Source organism: Aethalodelphis obliquidens, unplaced genomic scaffold (assembly GCF_003676395.1).
Source record: "Aethalodelphis obliquidens isolate GAN/ISIS:26980383/991018 unplaced genomic scaffold, ASM367639v1 scaffold13, whole genome shotgun sequence".
NCBI classification, from domain to species: domain Eukaryota; kingdom Metazoa; phylum Chordata; class Mammalia; order Artiodactyla; family Delphinidae; genus Aethalodelphis; species Aethalodelphis obliquidens.
The window spans coordinates 26,738,359-26,762,641 of record NW_020837957.1 but is presented as its reverse complement, the minus strand read 5'-3'; the positions used below and the strand labels follow the sequence as shown (position 1 = coordinate 26,762,641).

General features: G+C 34.8%; 1 protein-coding gene across 10 annotated transcripts in view; it reads left to right on the top strand.

Moving 5' to 3' along the window:
* ZNF644 (zinc finger protein 644) overlaps positions 1-24,283 on the top strand; it is a 114,161-nt gene that overhangs the window by 72,256 nt on the left and 17,622 nt on the right. For 5 of the 10 annotated variants that reach the window (XM_027114295.1, XM_027114301.1, XM_027114296.1 and 2 more), the window contains 2 exons: positions 18,770-21,804; positions 21,987-22,592. The exons of 3 other annotated variants lie outside the window; for them this stretch is intronic. In XM_027114295.1, coding sequence (XP_026970096.1) covers positions 18,770-21,804; positions 21,987-22,592 — 3,641 coding nt within the window. Of the gene's footprint in view, positions 1-3,513; positions 3,600-6,286; positions 6,292-18,769; positions 21,805-21,986; positions 22,593-24,283 lie in introns of those variants that run through there. 2 more of the 10 variants (XM_027114299.1, XM_027114300.1) reach the window with 2 other exon arrangements.

The following is a 24,283-nucleotide window of genomic DNA, read 5'->3' as shown; positions in this document are numbered from 1 at the left end:
CCCTAGAGATTGCAACATGCATCCTTGACCAGTAAGAGTCTAATTAATTTACCTTATATCTTTCCAGACAATGTGAGGAACCTAAAACACTTTAATTCCATTAATCACCCCCCTCACCCTTTGCTCGGTTTATTTGCTATAATACTCACCTGTTTTTAACTCCATATATATGTTATTTTTTAATTTTTTATTATTTATTTTTTTGTGTGGTATGCGGGCCTCTCACTGCTGCGGCCTCTCCTGCCGCGGAGCACAGGCTCCGGACGCGCAGGCTCAGCGGCCATGGCTCACGGGCCCAGACGCTCCGCAGCATGTGGGAGCCTCCCGGACCGGGGCACGAACCTGCGTTCCCTGCATCGGCAGGCCGACTCTCAACCACTGTGCCACCAGGGAAGCCCTCACCTTCACTTTTGAATGACAGTTTTTTACTGGTTAGAATGCTGGCTTGGCCATCATTTTCTTTTAATTAGGCTATTATCCCTTTGTGTTCTGGCTTCTGTTGTTTCTGTTGAGAAATTAGGTGCTACTCCTGTCAACATCTTCCAACCAAAAAGACCAGCAAAGAACACCTATAGTTGAACATGGTTTTTACTTGTTGAAGTGAAAGATTCTTCATAGTATAGGGAATTTGGGGGTGTCTTTTTAAGAGGGTATTAGAACCTATTATAGGATTGGACTTTGGTTGGGTAATTTTAGAGAGGAGCTAACGAAGTAGAAGTTTGCTCTAAATTAGATGTTGTCAGAACATGGGCACATTTGACTGCCATCTTTTTTTTTTTTAAATTGAGGTGAAATTTACATAACATGCAGTTAATCATATTAAGTGTACAATTCAGTGGTATTTAGTATATTCACAATATACTTTCCTTTCTCATTTCAAAGGTGTTTCAACACCCTGTAAACGTTAGGTAATCATTTCCAATTCCCCCCTTCCACTACCACCTGGTACCCTTTACTTTCTGTCTCTATGGATTTACCTATTCTTGCTATTTCAAGTGAAAGGAACCGTACAATGATTCTTCATGTCTGACTTCTTTCACTTAGCATATTTTCAAGGTTCATCCAAGTTGTAGTATGTACTTCGTTTCTTTTTTTGGCTATTATGAATAATGATGCTGTAAACATTCATGTACAATTTTCTATGTGTATGTAAGTTTTCATTTCTCCTGGATATATATCTAGGAGTTGAATAGCTGGGTTACGTGGTAATTCTTTGTTACCTTTTTTAAGAACGCCCAACGGTTTTCCACAGTGGGTACATTGTTTCAGTTTCTCACCAGCAATGTATGGGGTCTCTATTTCTCCACATTCTCATCAACACTTGTTATTTTCCTGGGTTTTTTTTGTTTTTTGTTTTTTTTAATTAAAGCTATTCTAATGGGTGTGAAGTGGTACCTTATTGTGGTTTTCATTTGAGTTTTCTTAATGACCAAGATGGTGAACATCTTTTCATGGGCTTGTTAGCCATTTGTGTAACTTCATTTGAGAAATGTTGGTTTAAGTCCTTTGCCTATTTTAAAAATTGGTTTTTTTTTCCTTTTTGTTGTTGAGCTGTTTATATATTCTGGATATTAAACCCTTACCAAATATATCTTGATAATGAACTTTGCACAGAAGTTTTGGTGAAGTCCAAATTATCTATTTTTTTCATTTGTTCATCATGTTTTTGGTGTCAATTCTAAGAATTCATTGTCAAATCCAACATCATAAAGATCCATCCCTAAGCCTTATTCTAAGAGCAATGGCAGTTTTAGTTCTTATGTTTATGTTGTTGGTCCATTTTGATTTAATTTCTGTAGATGAAATGAGGCAGGGGTTCAGCTTCATTCTTTTACATGTGATTGTTCAGTTTTCCCAACACCATTTGTTGAAAGACTGTTCTTTCCCCATCGAATGGTCTTGGCACCTTTTTAAAAATCAGTTGGCCAGGGCTTCCCTGGTGGCTCAGTGGTTGAGAGTCCGCCTGCCGATGCAGGGGACACGGGTTCGTGCCCTGGTACGGGAAGATCCCACATGCCGCGGAGTGGCTGGTCCCGTGGGCCATGACCGCTGAGCCTGCGCATCCGGACCTTGTGCTCCGCAATGGGAGAGGCCACAACAGTGAGAGGCCCGTGTACCGCATAAAAAAAAAAAAAATCAGTTGGCCATAGATGTTTGGACTTATTTCTGGATTCTCAGATCTATTCCATTGGTCTATATGTCTACCCTTATTCCAGTACCACACTGATTACTATAGCTTTGTAGTAAATTTTAACGTTATTATGAGTCCCCCTACTTTATTTCTTTTTCATTGTTGTTTTTGCTCTTAAGGCCCCCTTACAGTTCCGTATGAATTTTAGGATCAGCTTATCCATTTCTATTTAAAAAGGCCATTAGAACTTTGATAGGGATTGCATTGAATCTGTAGATCACTTTGGGAAGTATTGTCATCTTAACAATATCTTGTTTTCTAATCCATGAACATGGAATGCCTTTCCATTTATTTAGGCCTTCTTTAATTTCTTTCAGCAGTGTTTTGTAATTTTTCAGTGTATAAGTCTTTCACCTTCTTGGTTGCATTTATTTCTAGGTATTTTATTTTGAATGCTTTTGTAAATAGAATTTTCTTAATTTCCTTTTTGGATCATTCATTGCTAACAGAGAAACACGATTGATTTATGTTTGTTTATCTTATACGTGCAAGTTTGCTGAAGTTGTTTATTATGTTAGCTCTAGTAAGTTTTTTGTGTGGAATCTGTGGGCTTTTCTATACAGGCATACGTCGTTTTATAGCACTTCACTTTATTGTGTTGCAGATACTCCATTTTTTACAAATTGAAGGTTTGTGGCAACCATGTGTTGAACAAGTCTGTTGGCACCAGTTTTCCAACAACATTTGCTCACTTGATATCTCTGTTACATTTTGGTAATTCTTGGAATATTTCAAACTATCAAATAGCATTGCATGCTACAGAGAAATTGTTCATGAAAGAAAGAGTCAATCGATGCAGCAATCTTCATTGTTGTCTTATTTTAAGAAATTGTCACAGTCACCCCAATCTTCAGCAACCACCACTCTGATCAGTCAGCAGTCGTCAACACTGAGGCAAGACCCTCCACCAGCAAAAAGATTACAACTTGCTGAAGGCTTGGATGGTGGTTAGCATTTTTTAGCAATAAAGTATTTTTAATTAAGGTATGTGCATTGTTTTTTTTTAGACATAATGTCATGGCACACTTAATCGACTGTAATAGACTCTGGAAAAGCCAGGGGACTGGGGTCCCCATCATCTGCACAGTTGAAAATCCAAGTATAACTTACGGTCGGCCCTCCGTATCCAAGGTTCCGGATCCACGGATTCAACCCACCTCAAATTATGTAGCACTGTAGTATTTACTATTGAAAAAAATTCGCTTATAAGTGGATCTGTGCAGTTCAAACCCGTGTTGTTCAAGGGTCAACTGTGTAGTGTAATCATAACTTTTATATTCACTGAGAAACCAAAAAATTTGTCTTGTCTCTCTTTGTTGCAGTATTCCCTTTATTGCAGTGGTCTGGAACCAAACACCCGGTATCTCCAAGGCGTGCCTGTGTATAGAATCATGTCATCTGCAAATAGGTAGTTTTACTTCTTTCCAATTTGGATGCCTTTTACTTGTTTTACTTGCATAGGTGCTGTGCCTAGGACTTCCAGTACAATGTTGAATAGCAGTGGTAAAAGCAGGCAGCCTTGTCTTGGGAGGAAGACTTTGTCTTTAACCATTGATGAGTATGATGTTAGCTGTGGGTTTTTCATGGGTACCTTCTATCATGTTAAGGAAATACCCTTCTAATTCGAGTTTGCTGAGTGTTTTTAATCATGAAATAGTGTTGGATTTTGTCAAATGGTCTTTCTGCGTCCATTGAGATGATTGTGTAGTTTTATTCCTTTTTCTATTAATATAATACATTGCTTTTCTTATATTGAACCACCTTTGCTTTCCTGGAGTAATCCCACTCAGTTATGATTATAATCCTTTTAATGCGCTGTTGGATTCAGCTTGGTAGCATTTTGTTGAGGATTTCTGCGTGTCTTCATAACAGTCTGTCATTTTCTTTTGGTATCTTTGTCTGGCTTTGGTTTTAGGGTAAAGCTGGCCTCATAGAATGTGTTAGGAAGTAGTCCCTCTTCTGTTTTTGGAAAAGCTTGTGAAGGATTGATGTTAATTCTCTAAATGGTAGAATTTACCAGTGAAAGCATTTAGTCTTGGACTTTTCCTTTTTGGGGGTTTTGGGAGGTTTTTGACTACTGATTCAGTCTCATTACCTAATTATAAATCTGTTCAGATTTTCTGTTTCTTCTTGAGTCAGGCTTGGTAATTTGTGTTTCTAGGAATTTGTCCATTTCGTCTAAATTATTTAATTTGTTAGTATTCAGTTCTAATATTTTGTTATAATCCTTTTAATTTCTCTAAAGTCTGTAGTAATGTCCCTATTTTCGTTTCTAATTTTAGTTATTTGCATCTTCTCTCCTATTTTTCTTAGTAAATTTCTTTGTTAATTTTTTTGATCTTTTAAAAGAATTAACTTTTTATTTGATTCTATTTTTATATTTTCTTATCTATGCTCTAATATTTATTATTTCCTTCCTTCTTCTGGCTTGGGTTTAGTTTGCTCTTTTTCCAGTTCCTGAAGGTATAAAGTTAGGTAATAGATTTGAGATCTTTCTTCTCTTTTAATGTAGGTATTTACAGCTATAAATTTCCCTCCAAATACTGCTTTTGCGACATTCCATGAATTTTGGTATGTTGTGTTTTGTTTTCATTCATCTTGAGATTGCCCTCTTAATAAATCTCATCTGTAGGGAAGGCAGGCTGAAGCTGAAATAAACATAGTTGGCAAAGAAGGTAGCTAATCAACTCATTTAGCAAGGGAAGGCGCTATTTGGTAGTTTGTGTTACACAGTTACCTTGTCTGAAGTCGATATTCTGTGAGATATTTTTATGCTCAACAGGAGAACAATATGATTTAGCTGAAAGCATCAGATTAGTTCTCGGACATTAGGAGCTGCTTTTTTTCTTTCTCACTCTAATTATTGTCTCTTTGTGTAGTTATTCTTTTTTTCTGTGTCTACTTTTAAGATGTTCTGTCTTTTATTGTCATCAGTTTTACTGTGATGTATCTAGGTGTAGTTTTCTTTCTGGAGTTCCTGGTGCTTCCAGAAACCACAGGTTGATGTCTCTTGTCAGTTTTAGAAGATTCTCAGCCATTATCTCTTCAAGCATTGCTTCTGCCCTATTTTCTCTCTCCTTTATTTCTAGGATTCCCATTAAATGTGTGCTAGATCTTTTCATTGTATCCTTTTTCAGGTTCCTGTCTTCATTTTCCATCCTTTTATCTCTCATTGCTTCATTCTGGGTACTTTATTCTGACCTTTTTCTAGTTCACTAATTAACTCTTAGTTGTATCTAATTTTTAGTTTTGTTGCATGGTGGCCAGAGAATGTGCTCTATGTGACTTCCATCTCTGTTGGAAATTTCTCTGTGGTCATTATAATATATAGTCAGATTATACAAATCTGTGTTTTACAAATACGTGTTTTGAAATAAAAATGTCTGTTTATTGTTGTGTAGAGTTCTCTATATATTTGATCAGTGGTCTTCAAAATTTTTCTTTGAAATGTCCTCTAAAAGAATTTTGACAAACTGTGGCATTTTTAAGTTACATTTGTAATTTTTGTCACAAAGTGAAAGTATTTATCAATGCTTATATATTGTATACATGCTTTAAATCTAATTTCTTCAAAATCTTTGCACTGTAGATTTAATTAATTCAGCTTACAGAAAACGTCTGCCATGGCCTCTCCCGTTGCAGATCACAGGCTCCGGATGCGCAGGCTCAGCGGCCATGGCTCACGGGCTCAGCCGCTCTGCGGCATGTGGGATCCTCCCGGACCGGGGCACAAACCCGTGTCCCCTGCATCGGCAGGCGGACTCTGAACCACTGCGCCACCAGGGAACAGCTTCCCTTTTTAAATTCCGTTCACGTATCATACGTGTCATTGTTGACAACCTTCACATTTCTGAATTTTTATTCTAAGACTGGGGATTGGGGAGGGAAGGGAAAGTAGGTATGGAGAGGAAGAAGGTAGAGTGAGAGACAGACACTGGAATCTTGCCTTGAGTTGTTTTTCAGTGAATTGAGACTATGTGGCCTTTCTGTATCGTTTGCTTTGCTGCCATGGCATTCTCCCTAAGAAAATCTGGTATTCTCAAACCTTTTATTTGGTTCCCCAGAAGTTTTTACACATCAGAGCAATGTACAATATCAAGGTTCTGGGTGGTGGTACCCTTCTAGATCCATGAAATATTCAGCTAACAAGACAAAGATCTGTGCCCTTGAAACTTAGTTTTATGGGAATGATGCACAAACAATAACTGTAATTAGTAAGTATATTACATAGTATTTAAGAAGGTGATAAATGTTACGGGAGGAAAAAGGGTAAACCAGTGTTAAGTGTATTTAAGAATGTCAGCAATAGGGAAGTGAGTTTTGTATGTAATGTTAACCAAAGTGGTCCAGGCAGGCATTATTCAAGAGAAAATAGTTGAGCAAAAGCAAATTAAATGAGGAAGTTTGCCATGAGAGTACCTGGGAAATAGAGCATTCCAGCTTGAGGAATTGTCAGTGCTAAGGCCTTAATGTGGGAGAGAATGTTCAAAGAATAGTAAGAAAGCCAGCATGGCTGGAACTGGGTGAGCAAGTTAGGGAGAGGAATAAGAAATGAGGTCAAAGAGAAAAAAAAGGAATTACTGGGAAGGATCTTCATAGCACCTTTTACAGGGTATTATAAGGATGTTGGGTTTTTTTTCTTTGAGGGAAAAACAGGGAGCTATTGAAGGGTTTTGAGGAACTTGATCTGTCTTAGGTTTTAAAATGATACCTCTCATTGCAGTGTTGAGAATAGATGGTGGGTGGGCAAGAGTAGATGCACTAAGACCAGATTAGGAAGCCCTTGAAATAATACAGGGGAGAGATAATAGTGGACCTGGGTGTAGCAGTAGTGAGAGGCAATTGAATTCTGGATGTAATTTGAAGATGATGGCAATAGGATTTCCTGATGGTTTGGATATGAAGTGCGAATTAAAGAGAATAAGGAAGATTACGCGAAGGTTATTGGCCTGAACAACTGATGGAGATGGAGATAGTTGCAGATTTGTGTTTGGGAATCTTTCTTTCATAAAGTGAGAGAAAGGTGATCTTGGAAGAGGAAAACTAGAATATTCTCCTTGATCTTTTGACTTTTGGGGAGAAGTGTTTAAAGCTTCCCTTTGTGACTGTCTGTCAGTTTCTCCTAATACTTGTGAGTTTATAATTTATATATTTTGTAGGTATTTTGTTGTATGCATAGGGGCTCACGAATAATATATCTTCTTGGTGGATCATGTACTTTATTAATATATAATATTCATTTCTAGCAGGTCTAGTGTTTTTGCCTTAAATTCCATTTGACTTTTCTGGTAGTAGAGACATCTATTTTCTTTTCATTAACATTTGCCTAGTTTATCTTTTCATCACCTTATCTTCCTTTTTATAAACAACATATAGAATACTTATGTTGTTTCTATATGTTAATTCTATACTTAAAAACAAAACAAAAATATGAATGCCTTTTTCTTAATATATGAACTTTTCACATTTATTCTGAATAAATTTATTCTGAATACCGATATGTTTGGACTTTTTTCTGCTTTTTTTCTCTTTGCTTTGTTCCATTATTGTTACTTTTTATATTGGATCAATTTTTTTCCATTTTTTAATTCTATAGATTTGAAATTATATATCTTATTTCACTATTTTAGTTGGTTATCCTTAACATTTTAACATACTTCTAAAAGATTTTCTTTTGATCATTTTCCAGTAGTCAAAACTCCCATGTTGAAATCTTTTGGGGATCTTATTTCCCATATTATTAACTAGGAGGGCACTCAGGTGCAGGCCAGGAGTCTATCTATGGTCCACTTCCAGTCAGTCTGACAAGTTACTCTGATCCAGCATGATTATCCTGAACAAAAAAGAATACATGCTTCTCATTGCATAGGAATCCTTTTTGAACAACTGTCAACAGTTATTAGATTTAGTTGCATGTTTTACTAGTTTAATTGCTCACTAATGTTTATTGATTCTTCTTCACATATTCTTTTCTATCTATGCCTGAATATCTCCTTGGGTAATTCTCTCATCTGTAGGTGATAAACATTTGGAATCCTTTTTTGTCCAATGATGTCTATATTTTGTTGTTATACTTGAATGCTAGTTTAGCTAGTTATAGAATTCTGGGTTAAAAAGTATTTTCACATCTTTCACCATGATACTGGCAAAAATGGTAAGAATATGGGAAAACAGACATTCTTATACATTGGAGGTAGACGTGCATATTGATAGAGATTTAGGGAAATGATTTGAAAATGTATATTAAACTAAAAAAATTCACGTGCAATTTTAAAGGATCTACATTATCAAAATAAAAACATGACTATAGGGCTGTCTATACAAGGATATTTATTGTAGCATGTATATAATATAATACCATTTCTGTGAAGGTAAGCACAAAACAAATACATATGTATATATGTTTGTATGAATAAGAAAAAGGAGTAGTAGGATACACCAGACTATTACATTGGTAACTGAAGTGGGATAGAGTGGGAAAGGTAGAGGAAATTGCAACAAATATGTTCTACTTATGTAATTTTTTCCAATAAATTTGATTTTTAAAAATGTTTCCTCAAAAGCCTGATGACACTACTGGTGATGAATTGTGTATCCTTGTTTCTTTGTAGATAGTCTTGTTTTTGTTTTTGTTTTTTCTGGAAATGAGTAGAATTCTTCCTTTTATTCTTAGAGTTCTGAAATTTCCCCCAGGACTTCTCAAGTGACATGTCTTTTTCTTCATCCTGCTGAGCACTCATTGAATGCTATTATTCTGAAGATTGTGCTTCTTGAGTTCTGAAATTTTTTTCTATTGTGTCCTCTTCCCTGTTCCCCAGGTTTCTTCTATAATTTCTACTCATTATAATTTGTGGGGTCTAGACTTTGTGTCTCTTTTCTGTTATTTTTTTTAACGCTCTTCCTACTCCCTTGTAAAAAAATCTTTCTATTGGAAGAATACCTCATTTCATCAGCTTTATTCACTCTGTTCTTCACCTCACCTGTTGAGAGTTGTTTTTGTTTTTTGGGTTTTTTTTTTCAGAAGTTTTTTTTTTTTTCCGGTACGCGGGCCCCTCACTGTTGTGGCCTCTCCCGTTGCAGAGCACAGGCTCCGGACGCGCAGGCTTAGCGGCCATGGCTCACGGGCCCAGCCGCTCTGCGGCATGTGGGATCTTCCCGGACCGGGGCACGAACCCGTGTCCCCTGCATCGGCAGGCGGACTCTCAACCCCTGCGCCACCAGGGAAGCCCTTTTAGTAGTTTTTTATTTCAAAGTTGTCAGCCTACTGCTACTGTACTTCTTTCTTTAAAATACAATAGTTTATAGAATCTGAGGATATTAAGTATATTTACTTTCTCTTTTTATTCTTCTAGTGGTTAACCTTCTAATTTTAACAGACACTTAAATTTGTATTTCAATCACTATTAATAAGTATTCATAACCTTGTTGTTGTAAAATACACTTAGCACATGAATTTCAGATCCCTTCACACACACAACCTTTTGGGAAAATTTTTCTGAAATGACAGGTAAGTGGTAAACTTACACACTGTGTGCCTTCAACCTGAATGTTGTATAATTTGTCTTTGAATAGGATTGTATCAATATAGTCAAAGTAATTTAAACTCCAAACTTTGAAATTATTGCTCCATTGATGTAATAGTCTTGACGGTGAAAAGTCTGACGCTATTCTGATTCCTATTCTTTTGTATAAAATCTGTTTTTAGTTCTTTTATTTGTTTTTTTTATTTGAGATTGTGGTCTCCTTTCTTTCCAGAGCCCTTGTCTATAACTGTTCAGGTTTATGGTTTTATTTGTCTACATATGTCTCTCTCTTCTAGTCCTTCTACTTTCATTTCGTTGGCATTTTACAAGAGAGAAAGATAAATTCATGTCCTTGATATTCTGAAAGGGATCAGGAACTCTTAGAAACTCTTGAATCCTGAGTGGCCACTTCACATCTTTTTTCCTTAGAGCACTGGGTCATGCACTGTAATTCCCCTCTTTATTGCTTATTGAACAGTAATGCCCTGCCTTATCCCACAAGAGTGGTATTGTTCTAGCACCAGCAACTCTTAAGATATGCTTCTTCCTATGGCTCTTTATCTTCTGCTTATTTATCCTGTTTATTATACCCTGGGAGTAGTGTAAGTTCTCAGGTATCTCCTCCCAGAATACATTTCTGCTAGTAAGGGAGGGTCTCCATTATCATTAGGAGCAGTACACAAATTCAGTGTCATCATTCTGTACATGAAGCAAGTTAATGGCAAGGGTCATGGGGAATGAACACTTAATGAGTAATTACTAAATAACAGGCCCTTTGCTACATGTTTTATGTACATTGTCTTATTTAATCCTTACAATCCTATAAGAAGGTTCCACTCTTATTTTATTGATGAAGCAACTTGAAGTTGAAGGAAAGTGGAGTAACTTTGTCCTAATACGATAGACGTTGTGGAGCTATTTCTCAAACCCAGGCAGGTCTGCCTCCAAAGAGTGATTGTCTTGGCACTGCACTATAAAATTTATCTAAAACTCTCTCTTTTCTGTGAGGCTTTTCTTAGCCATGGTATTTTATAGGACCTTCTACTTCCTCTGAACTGTAGCCTAATATTATTATTAAATAATTCATATTACTCACTGGGGAAATAATGTATTGCTTTTTATTGATAGCAGTTTTTTATACTTATGTGTCCTATATAGTCTTCCTCAGATAGCAGTACAGTTAAAAAAAAAAAAAAAAAACTACCAACAACACCATTTGGATAGTTAGAGTTACAAATAATTAAAATTTTCCATGAAATACCTCAATATTAAATATGCTTCAGTCTCCTTTTATAAAACAGTAATGTGCTATTGATAACATTTTGGTTTTATGGATTTGGTAATATGGAAACCAAACATTCTGTCTCTCATGGTTCAAAATTGCTACTCTTGACCATGACCTCAGTCTCTCTCCATATGAGTAAACCTGAAGGAAATTCTGCGGCTTGCAGGATCTCAGTTCCCCCACCAGGGATTGAACCCAGGCCGTGGCAGTGAGAGCACGGAATCCAAACCAGTAAACCACCAGGGAACTCCACATTTGATTATCAATAAGTACTTGCATTTTCTAAATATAATGTAGTGTTTTCTGTAACGTTTTGGTGAAATTTTGTAATTACTTAAATTCACAATAAATAAATGCTTCTGGTTTTATAATTAAAACTCCAGAATTGAACATGCAGTAAGTAAAAACTTGTTAGGTCAAATGTAAAATCAGGAAAAAAGCAGTGGCTGGTTTGTGATTTGCCTTTACAAAAATAATTCTTTCTTTTTTTTTAAGGACAGTGATATGAGAGAGGTGCATACTTTGTGTTAAGGAAAGCAAATTTCTTATATTTGAATTTTTTACCATCCTAAATGAAGATAATTATAGAGTAGTGATTACCTTGGAATATTTTTCTTAGAAGATAATTGGAATTTTGTAGGCTGATTTTAGAGAAAGGAAAGAAGAAAAGTTGAGTAAATGGTAATATCAGTAAGAGAATTCATGTTTAATAAATATATTATTTTGTAGAAAATAAAACTTCTGTGTTTTTTTGTTTTTCTAGTTCTCAATGAAAGTGCCCCACTTTCCCATCTAAATATATATAAATTTGAATTTACTTAATAGAGTTTAAATGTATAATATAGGTGAAAGGTTAATTACAGAATTTTTTGTATGTGATCTGAACCCCCCTTTCAATAAAATGAAATTGTAATTTAGGGAAATAATATATTCTCCAGATGTGAGAATGTTCTTGTTTGCTTCCCATTAGACCATAAACAATTTTGTGTTTCCTAAATATGATTAATTAATATATGATTGGCAGATGAATTAATGGAACTTTTATAATGAGAATTTTACCGTAACCATTGAGATCTCCAAAAGTTTTTTTTTTAAATACATACAGTTGAATATTTGAAGCTCTGAATTTGAAAGAGTTATCAAAATTGTTTGAGTGTAGAAAGAAACCAGCATAACATTTCTTATGTTCCAGGCTATATATTAAGGCACAAATTATCTCTTCAACTGTTGTAAGGAATTCTTTCAAAGCCACGATTGTTTGCATTTGCAGTCATGTCACTAACTTTGATGTGCTATTCTAATGGACCTTGATCCTATGGAATCGCATATGTCTGGGGCAGAAGTTACATCAGCAGCACTTAGAACATTGTAAATTTTTGAGTTCTTGAACAAATTCCTGGCCTTCCCTGAATAACCACTAGGCAAAAAGACATCTGACATTGATACTGATTCTGTACTCAAAAATTTCCTTTCTCGTATTCCTTGTTTCTTGCTGATTATTGTCAAGTGTATAGGCACAGTAGTGTTTTAATGGTGAATTTCTCTCTGCCCGTAAGAATTATTTCTTCTCTGAAGCAGTTCATTCCATATGCATATATATTTATCTTACCACTTTGGGTATTATTATCTCTATTTTCATTTCTAATATAATTATATGTTTTGTCTTCCTAGGACTTCTGACACTTGTACTTCTTTTGCACTTATTGGATGTGGTGGGTTAATAAATATCTCAAAATTAAGCAGAAACAGCAAACTCATCATAAACTGAAGAACACAAAGACCCAAAGTAAAATAATAATTTATGGCAGTTTAATACTCTTTTGGTGGAGGGCAGAGTTGACACAGTACCTCTGTAGTGTGGAATTGACACATTTTTGACTCAATTATAAAATTGTGGTCAAAAGTTTGATTGGTTTGAAAGTCATATGAAGGAAGTTATCACGCATTTTAATTTTTAAAGACATGAATTGTTCTTGTTGGAGCTGTGTGCATATGTGTGTCATTTACCCTATCAAAACTGAGATGGTCACTTATCTTGTTCTGACTACATGAAAGCATAAACAACACAACGGTCAGTCATTCCGTGCTGAATATGACTTAGCACTCTCCTTTGGTTGCAGCTGCAGTTTATTACCTTGCCTCTTCCAATTGCAAAGTTCTTCATTAGGAAATTAACCTTTTATTAATAAATGTCCATTTGTTTTTCTACTACTGTTGCTTCTCATTATTATATGATTTTGCCAGATTGTTAAAGTTATGCCTTTGTGGGCCCCTTTCTTTTATCCTCCTTGCATTACCTGCTTCAGTTTGCCATATAGCAGCTTCTTGAGATGTGTCAAACTATGTGTAGTATTTAGTGTATTTTTCAACAAGAATCGCTTTGTGTTATTACGTTATTTATGAGCTAGTACCTTATTGTTTGTAACATCTTTCTATTAAATAATGAGGATAATACATGGCATCAGGAACAGAACTATTCAACAAGTTCAGTGTAATTTGGTGGTAGGTGGTACAATGAGATCATTAGTTTGTCATGGCAGTGCCACATGCTGCTAGCAAGAAAGCATTATTAATGTTCCCGCTATTTATTATTTTTGGTGTTGCCAATAGAAAAAACCTCTGTACCTCGAGTTTTCGGGATGCATATAGCTCTGTGACCTCAGTGTGTTAGTCATTTAGTGCCATATTTCATTGTTCAAGAATCAGCTTATCAAATATTACAACTACAGGATTATTTCAGGTAATTTTGAATTTAGAGAATATTTTTAAAGTTCAATAGTATAAATTTAACTTCTGTTTTTAGCTCATTATTTCAAATAATGTTAATAGTGTAATAACCAAACATTAAACATACATAGTACATATGAGAAAGGACCTTAGAAATCATCTTATCCAATCTCCAGTGCCGTATTTCCTTCTACAGTGTTCTGACAAATAGTCCAACCTGCTGAGCCATTCAGTTCACTCTTTTGTAAGACAACCCATTGAAATGCTGAATGGTTCCTGTTTCTAGTTTTTCTTAATCTTGAGATAAAATCCACATCTTTATGATTCAAACATATTGATTATATGTTTTTTCTTCTGTATGCCAAACCTTCAAACATTTGAAGATTGCTAATTGCATTGGCTAATTGTTGGATTAAACTTGCCAGGTTTTCTCTTCATTCTTCATGTTATATGCTGGGTACCCTTACAAATGTTCAGTATTTTTTTAGAGTTTCCTGTCAATGTGACATACAGCTTAGGATACTACCTGGATGATATCATTATATATGGTATACTCTGTCTTCACTTGCATTGTATGCTAGGTGAGACAGGTATATATATTTGTACATTGTGTATAGTATATATATGCTTAAATACTGAAGTAATTTTAGATGTAATATTTCAGTTAATTAAGGTTTTTTTTGCAATTAGAATGACAGTTGTGAATGATTTTCTGTTCTTGAACCAATCTCAAAATATGACTAACTGAAGTTGTCGTGTGTTTTCAAGGATAATTTAAATGAACATGGGGTTTGTGAAAATCTGACAGATCCTAACTCTAACTCAGCTAGTGGGCAACATTATAATTTATTTATAGCTATGCAGTGTAGTTATTAATGAACTAATGTAGAGTGAGGGCAAATTGTACTATATTTTTTGTGAAATTATACTACATGGCAGAGGTTGGTATTATGTAATAAGTACCCACAAAATATTAACCTACTTACAATAAATACAATTAATAATGTACATAAAAGAATGGAATTAAGCTAATTTTCTATGAGAACAGAATTATTCATGAACAGGAAGTGGACAGCATAGATTTGATGACAGGAAGGTTGTATCTAATCTGAATTACTGAGTGACCTAGGAAGCTTGCTCACAGGGATTACAGAATAATTATGTTAATATGCAATTATCACCTCATTTCTTCTGTAGTAACCTCAAGATGTAGTGTGGTGAGGGTGTTATAGCAAGTGCTGATAGTTTGCAAAAATACTGATGTTTGAGATTTCTGAGACAATAAGTCTAGCTTGAGGCATATAAGTGATGATGTCATCTTGAAGACAGATCTGACCTTTGTACTTTTTTTTAATGCTCACAGTATATAACTACAGGCAGTTATAGCTGTAGAACTCATTATGATTTTCCAGAACCTGAAATATGTTTTATGTAGATTTAAAATTCCATTTGCAGCTTTTTATAAAGTATGTGAATTTTTTTAAAGAACATTTTAAAATTCAGTTAATAGAAAAATTGTGGTTATACGATTACATGGAGGAGGACACAGTGATAGTATCTAAACATTTAATAAAAAGATCCTAAGTGATACAGCAATTTCATTGAAATTTAGAGAGGCCAAACAATATAACATTAATTTGTTTATTTTAATTCATTAGTTTCTCCTTTTTAAACTTAATGAATAATGCCTACCTTCAAATATGCTCCTTCCTTTGTTATATTAACGTAACCTAGTATTTATGACTCTTTTATATATATTTAACTATATAAAAGTGGTTGAAAAACTGTTTGAGACAGTGTGAAATTAACTTATAGGTCAAATGCTTTCTTGCCTGGATATTCCATAAGCATCCTGAATGTAGGGAAATAATTTTTGATGTCAAAATTCTGGGTCAGTGCAACACATTTTGATGATCCATTGTTCTATATTGTATCTCAATGCAATAGCTCTGAGTCTTGAATACTGTTAAGAAAAAATGTATCTTGAACACTTTCATTTACAGAAATATATTCTGAAAATTAAGCCAGGAGAATTTTTTATTGTTGCTAAAATACTAGCTTACTGATTCAGCCTCTTGTAGCATATTTTTAAACTGATGCAGTGTATTTTTAATATTAATGTGCTAATAAAAAATTTTTCTGAAAAAGAATAACTCCCCTATTTTTGAGCAGAGATGGTCAATTTGGAGGCAAGTAAGGTGTATTTCACTATGTAGATGTAAAGGAAAACTTTGACTGTTAAAGACCTCATTTTATATTTTCACAATATTTAATTTGATCTTCTGTTTTTCTTTTTACTACATGTGCTTTGTATATTTAAAAATCTGTTATTCTTTCTATGTTTTTGAGCAAAACCCTTTGATATCTTCAAACTTTGAACTTATGGAAGGCTCTTATAAAGCCATTCTGGTAATGAGGATGCAATCTCCAAGCTGACATGATATTCTCATAGTTTGTCACCCTGCTGTTCAGGGGGTACCAATGAAGTTGCTTTAAATGGGAAGCGTCTGTTCCATCTCTGAACCTCTAACACCAGAACAGATGGGTGGAACATGGAACATGGAAGGTTTTACCTCTGAGGTGGTAACAGTGAAGCCACTCATTAACACTGAATTTACCACTTCGTTAGCAACGTTGCTTCCTGTTGAGAAAAGCTAATATAGGCTTTCAGATTGAGCATATATTTGTCTACCTCTGTGAATATAATAAGTAGGAAAAGAAAGTAAATGTCTTTCAGGCTAGTTTTTTTAAAAAAAAATCTGTCATCCATTTCTGATTTATGAGGTTGTTCCTATTTGGGCATTTTACTTTTTCTACCTAACTTAATTAGAAATGTCAGGAACGGGTAATAGTATAGCATCAAGGTTTGCTTTTCTTTTCATTGACGTTTGCACACTCCTTCCTAACACATGTTTATGTGATGCCCATTTTTAACTTCTCTGTGTGTGATGTAGAGACTCCTGCTGGGTGCTGCATTAGCACCATTTTGGAGTGATATCATTGAATATGATGTTATTTGAAGTCTATTTTTATTTCTGTGGAAATTTGCCAATCTCAAAACAGAATTCTAAGACCTATGACGGGCAGAAAAATAATTGTTGGTATAAATAATAATGCCAAAGAAGGATATTTATAATATTTACTTGTAATATTTGTTGTATTAAGGAACACACTTGTGGAAAGAATAAGATCATATTTAAAAGTGCTGCTCTGAGTTGTGAAATAAGAAGAAAATAATTAGAAGCAATTCTTTTATTCTTTAACTGGATTTAATGTTTTACAAAGTATGTACTTGGTACCATAAAAGATATTAGAAATAATGAACTTTATTGCAAATGTTTTAATTTCTAAATAGCAATTGTAAATTCCTGCTGTTCTAAAATGATATTACTTGTTATACAAATTTAAAATACTGTAAAAGAAAAATGGAAGACCTTATTCTTTATCTGAGAGCAGGAACTATGTCTGTCATGTTCCCTACTGAATCCCTGCTACTAGAGCAGTGCCTGGCACATAGAATGGGCTCAGTAAACATTTGGAGAATGAATAAACTGTACTTGATACTATGTACGAAAGGAAAAGAAATATGGAATTTTCTGTCAGTACTTCGAATAATTAAGTACATGGGGTTGCCAAATAGCGGGTTCTTTAAATCGCACTCGAGGATTATTGGATATTTTGAAGGCGTTGCTAAAACTGCTGAGTTAAGAAATCAGAACCATGATGGAATTTGCATTATTTGAATGAGATATCCGAATTTCATAGGAAGAAAACTGTTTTTCTTCTTATACTTTAGGAACTTTTGTTTTGATTTTGCAGTTGTGTTTGTGTTTTTATTCATTCACCACATTAGTCCTTTATTCAACAAATATTGCCTGAGCACTTATGCCAAGCATCCTGTTAGGTTCTAGAGGTATGAAGGTGACTAGGTCACTATCCCTGCGCTCAAAGAGCTTACATTCTTCCAAGAAGATAGGCAACTCCTGTATAATGTGACCATTTCTAAGAGCAAAATAAGAACAGGGTACAAGGAAACTCTTCATAGTAGGGGCAATAATTATAGCCATGGTATGTATGTCTTCCAAACTTTCAGAAGTGTCCTTTCCTTTTAAAATATCCTGCTGTCTTCTCATAATGATTAAATATATTATCAAAAATGCCTACAAAAATATTGTCCACATTTTATATGAAATAAACTAAAAACTTAACATACATTTATGATGTTTCAGAGTAGAGTAAAAATTTTTAGGTTATTGCAGTAGACTGTCAGATCATAAATAGGATAACTGCCAGTAGGGAATGCCTAGAATTTGGGGTTCCAGGTTATGAAAGTTTAAAGAAACATGGAACTTCATTAATTTTAACTTTACTAATTTAGAATGAAGGATATTTTATATAAGCAATGAATGAAACCCAGTGAATGAGACATTTCTTAAATTAGTCGAATTTTAGGAGAATGTGAAACACTGAGAGCAAAGCAGTCTTATTTTAAATAAAAAAATGCTGTTTCATACATTAGCCATTGATGTTGATAGCACATTGTACATTCAAGTAAGCTTCTCTACTGACTGGTATTTTGTTACCTTCCTCTGGGAATGGACTTTTAAGTGACAAAACTTTTACTTTTCTGCAATATTTAACAATTTACATTATTCTCTAGTGTAGAATGTCCCTTAATAAATCTACTTAAGTGAGATAATTTTCTTATTAGCAATCTGTATATGAGATTTTAGATTTTTTTCAGTCTGTAGCATATTCATTTATATTGTGTGTGTCTGTGTGTGTTTGTTTATGTTACTTTGCCCTACATTTTGTATATATGCAGTTTTGTGTTGTTACCTAGCACAAAGGAAAGATTAACCACTGCAGCCCTTTAAAAATCTTTCAATTTTTTTTAAGTGTTTCTTCATCCTTGAAAAATTATTGGGATCTTAGTATAAAAAGTAGAATTAAGCTACTAAAAATGTGTACTTTTAACTCTCCATACGTTCTAATAATATTCTTTCTTTCATGCAAATCTAAATTTTTTTTTCCATTTTCTAGACTAAATGTGTTAAATGGGCTTGCCAACAATATGGATGACTTGAAGATAAACACCGATATTACTGGTGCTAAAGAACTCCTAGATGACAACAGTTTTATATCAGACAAAGAGAGTGGAGTTCATAAACCAAAAGATTGTCAAACATCATTTCAGAAAAACAATACATTCACTCTGCCTGAAGAACTGTCAAAGGACAAATCTGAAAAAGCCTTAAGTGGAGGCCAGTCTACTCTATTTATACATGCTGGTGCTCCTACTGTTTCTAGTGAAAACTTTATCTTGCCTAAAGGAGCTGCTGTTAATGGACCAGTTTCACACTCCTCCTTAACTAAGACTTCCAATATGAATAAAGGCAGTGTTTCATTAACCACTGGACAGCCTGTGGATCAGCCAACGACAGAATCTTGTTCAACTTTGAAGGTGGCAGCTGATCTTCAGCTCTCTACACCACAGAAAGCAAGTCAACACCAAGTTTTATTTTTGTTATCAGATGTAGCACATGCTAAGAATCCAACCCATTCCATTAAAAAACTACCTACCTCTGCTTCAATTGGTTGTGACATTCAGAATTCAGTAGGGAGTAATATAAAGTCAGATAGCACTTTAATAAATCAAGTAGAGGTGGGTGAGGATAGTGAAGATTTATTGGTAAAAGATGATTGTGTCAGTACATTAACAGGAATTTCCTCAGGTACAGATGAATTTAGGTCAGAAAATGATACAAACTGGGACCCCCAAAAAGAGTTCATTCAGTTTCTTATGACGAATGAAGACACAGTGGATAAAGCTCCAGTTCACTCTAAAGTAGGTCTAGAAAAAAAGAGAAAGCGAAAAATGGATGTAAGCAAGATAACTCGTTATACTGAGGATTGCTTTAATGATTCTAACTGTGTACCCAATAAATCAAAAATGCTAGAAGTAGACTTTATGGAACAGAATGAAGAACTGCAAGCAGTAGACTCACAGAAATATACATTATCAAAAGTGAAACCTGAATCAACCGATGAAGACTTGGAATCTGTGGATACTTTTCAACATCTAATTTATAATCCAGATAAGTGCGGAGAAGACAGTTCACCTGTTCATACTGGCACTTTTCTTTCAAATACCTTAAAAAAGAAATGTGAAGAAAGTGATTCCGAGTCACCTGCTACTTTCAGCACCGAAGAGCCATCATTTTACCCCTGTACAAAGTGCAATGTGAATTTTAGGGAGAAAAAGCATCTCCACAGGCATATGATGTATCATTTAGATGGGAATAGTCACTTTCGGCATCTTAACGTCCCAAGGCCATATGCTTGTAGAGAATGTGGACGGACATTTCGAGATCGGAACTCGCTACTAAAGCATATGATTATTCACCAAGAAAGAAGACAGAAATTGATGGAGGAAATTCGTGAATTGAAAGAACTTCAGGATGAAGGAAGAAGTGCACGATTACAATGCCCTCAGTGTGTGTTTGGTACCAATTGCCCTAAAACATTTGTGCAGCATGCTAAAACCCATGAAAAAGATAAAAGGTACTACTGCTGTGAAGAGTGTAACTTTATGGCAGTGACAGAAAATGAATTGGAATGCCATCGAGGAATTGCCCATGGAGCAGTGGTAAAATGCCCTATTGTCAGTTCTGATGTAGCCCAGAGAAAAACGCAAAAAAAGACTTTCATGAAGGACCCCGTTATAGGATCATCCAAAAAATCAGCTACCTATATATGTAAGATGTGTCCTTTTACTACTTCAGCCAGGAGTATTTTAAAAAAACACATGGAGTACTTGCATTCATCATCATGCATTGATTCATTTGGCAGTCCTCTTGGACTTGATAAAAGAAAAAGCAACATAATCGAAGAACCTATAGATACTGATAGTCCTAAACCATTAACTAAACAACAGTCAACAACATTTCCAAAGAACTCTGCTTTAAAACAAGATGTAAAGCGAACATTTGGATCATCCTCACAATCAAGTAATTTTTCAAAATTCCATAAGCGGCCACACAGAATACAAAAAGCTCGGAAAAGCATTGCCCAGTCAGGTGTAAATGTGTGCAATCAAAACAATTCTCCTCACAAGACTGTTATGATTAAAAGCAGCACTGACCAAAAACCTAAGTATTTCCATCAGGCAGCAAAAGAAAAACCTAATGCCAAGGCAAATAGCAACTATTTATATAGACATAAATACGAAAACTACAGGATGATCAAAAAATCAGGTGAATCATATCCTCTGCATTTCAAAAAAGAGGAAGCTAGTTCGTTAAATTCTTTACATCTGTTTTCATCATCAAGTAATTCTCACAACAATAGTTTTATCTCAGACCCTCATAACTCTGATACCAAAAGGCCAGAAAGCTTCAGAGACCACAGGCGTGTAGCTGTAAAGAGAGTAGTTAAGGAATCTAAGAAGCAAAGTTCTGTTGGAGAAGACTTGGATAGCTATCCAGATTTCTTGCATAAAATGACCGTTGTTGTTCTGCAAAAACTTAATTCTGCTGAAAAGAAAGATAGCTATGAAACAGAAGATGAAAGTTCCTGGGACAATGTTGAGCTAGGTGACTACACTACACAGACTATAGAAGATGAAACCTATAATGATATTAATCAAGAACATGTAAACCTATTCCCTCTATTTAAAAGCAAAGTGGAAGGTCAAGAGCCTGGAGAAAATGCTACACTTAGTTATGATCAAAACGATGGCTTTTATTTTGAATATTATGAAGATGCTGGAACTAATAACTTTTTGCATGAGATACACAATCCTCAGCATTTAGAAAATGCAGAAACTTCATTGTCAAAGCATAGTTCTGTTTTTCACTGGACTGATTTGTCTCTTGAGAAGAAATCGTGTCCTTACTGCCCAGCAACGTTTGAAACAGGCGTTGGGTTGTCAAATCATGTCCGGGGACATCTTCACAGAGCAGGATTAAGCTATGAAGCCCGTCATGTTGTATCACCAGAACAAATAGCCACAAGTGACAAAATGCAACATTTCAAAAGAACTGGCACAGGAACACCTGTTAAGCGAGTTAGAAAAGGTAAGTTTTCGTGCAGATAATTTGGGCTAATATGTCCATATTCGAATTCAAAGGATTTGAAGGTTTTACTCAAATTTGGCCTTTATTAGAATCACATAATTTCATATTTCAGAGTTAATTTGTTTTAAGGTGGTCAATTTATTAAAAATTCTGATATTACTCTTAAAAAATTTTTCTTTTAGCGATAGAGAAGTCTGAAACCACTTCTGAACACACTTGTCAGCTCTGTGGTGGTTGGTTTGATACTAAAATTGGATTATCAAATCATGTTAGAGGCCACCTGAAAAGACTTGGAAAGACCAAGTGGGATGCTCACAAATCTCCAATCTGTGTTCTGAATGAGATGATGCAAAATGAAGAAAAATATGAAAAAATCTTAAAGGCATTGAACAGTCGTCGTATTATTCCTAGACCATTTGTAGCTCAAAAACTTGCATCAAGTGATGACTTTCTATCTCAAAATGTTATACCTCTTGAAGCATACCGTAATGGCCTAAAGACTGAAGCTTTATCAGTGTCTGCATCAGAGGAAGAAGGGCTGAGTTTCTTAAATGAATATGATGAAACAAAGCCAGAACTGCCTAGTGGAAAAAAGAATCAGTCTCTTACACTGATAGAACTGCTTAAAAATAAAAGGATGGGAGAAGAAAAGAATTCTTCTATTTCTCCTCAAAAGATCCATAATCAAACTGCAAGAAAGAGATTTGTTCAGAAATGTGTTCTTCCACTAAATGAAGATAGTCCATTGATGTATCAACCACAAAAAATGGACTTCACTATGCACTCAGGTAAGAGGACATTTATGACTATCTTACATAATTTAAACACAGTTAATGTTTACCTTAGTGGAATATGTGTCAAAAATACTTTTTCAGAATCCTTTTATTTAAGCTGCTTTTTTGCAGAGCAGAGATTGGTTATACTGTTATTTCTGTATAAATCATCAGTTGATGTTCATCAGCACTGAATTCTCTGTGCCTCATCTCTTGGTCACAATGCAAGGTGAGAACAAAAGCAAAAACAAAAAGCTGATCTGTAAAAATAAAATTTGTCACAGACGGGGGATGGTTCTTTGGATGGGAGGTTGATGTTGTTTAGAAGCATAGTGTTACTAAATAGGCTGTCATATTTTTGCCAGTGCTCCAAAGTGATACTACTTTCAAGATTTTAGTTGTCGGTTTTCCTACTGCTTGGGTAAAACGAAAGAGACTCTTTAAACTCAATGGATTGGTGTCTGTTGTGTGTTGTGATTAACCCAAAGAAACTTCTCCCTCTCCAATTCCTCATTGTATTGTGGGATAGTTTGGTTTTGGAGGACTGTTGTGAGTAGAAAACATTTATTTGGGGTTTTAGATTTTACTATAGTGTTCTAGTAGAACAAAACAGATGGTTTAGCTTAGTGGTTATGCACCCATAGTTTTTCCTTTTCAAAGGAATATTTTGTATGTATTGGCAAGTGATGTGGCAGATAAAAAGTTGCCATACTTTATTTGGTATTGCTAAGTCTGGTTTATACTTTTAGACGAGAGAAATGTTGTGTCTGTATAGGTTTCTTTTGGAGGTTAAGAATATTGCAGATAAATTTAGATGATCTCATAATTTTAGCACTGGGTTGAATGTATCTAAGGTAAGAGTAACTGGTCAATGGATTAATAATGAATAAAATTACTGTAATGCTGGTTTGTTTACTTTGGGCAGACACTGGGATATTCCAAATATTTGTAATGCAGTGTTGATTTGAGGAAAGACTGCCTTGTATTTTAAGTGGTCTGAAAAACAATTTATCTTGTATGGGCTTCTGGTTAATAGGGCTCTTTCTTTTGTACGAAGAGAGTCTTTCAAAGATAACTTTTCAGCATTTTTCAGAGGGATAAAATGTAAGGAAGATGTGTCAGCTGTGTTGGCCAAGATATAGTACACTTCAGAGAGGGAAAGCATATTTGTGGCTATCACAATAATGTTGAAGAAACCAATTGAAACATGTTGGGGGCATGAGGGTTGTCTGAGAAGTTAGGAGTTTCTTACTGTTTCAGCATGTTTACTGTGATGACTAAGATGTTAGCTTGTTGATCATTTATTTAGCACAAAGATTTTAGCAAAATACTTCAGATCATTAACTTTCATTATTGATTGTGCATTCAGAGTAATGAACATAAAATGCCCTGAATAAAATGTTGTGTCTAACAGCTGTTCAGTGGTGTGTTTTACCACCTTTTCTCCCAGCCTTCATCAGAAAGGCTTTTTTTAGTATTGAGACTTTTAAGGTTTTGTGGGTAAAACACTTTAATTACCACTTTGTCAACTAGACTTTTTAGTTTTTTTTTTTTATTGGTAATGTTGTAAACTTTGAAACTTCTCAACAGAACTGTGCTATTCAAATCATAGGATTGTATTTTAGGTTTAGGAAATGATCTGCGTAACACAGAAATCTGCAAGAAAGTGATAATAGGTATTAAATCCAGAGGAGCTCAGGGGTTCA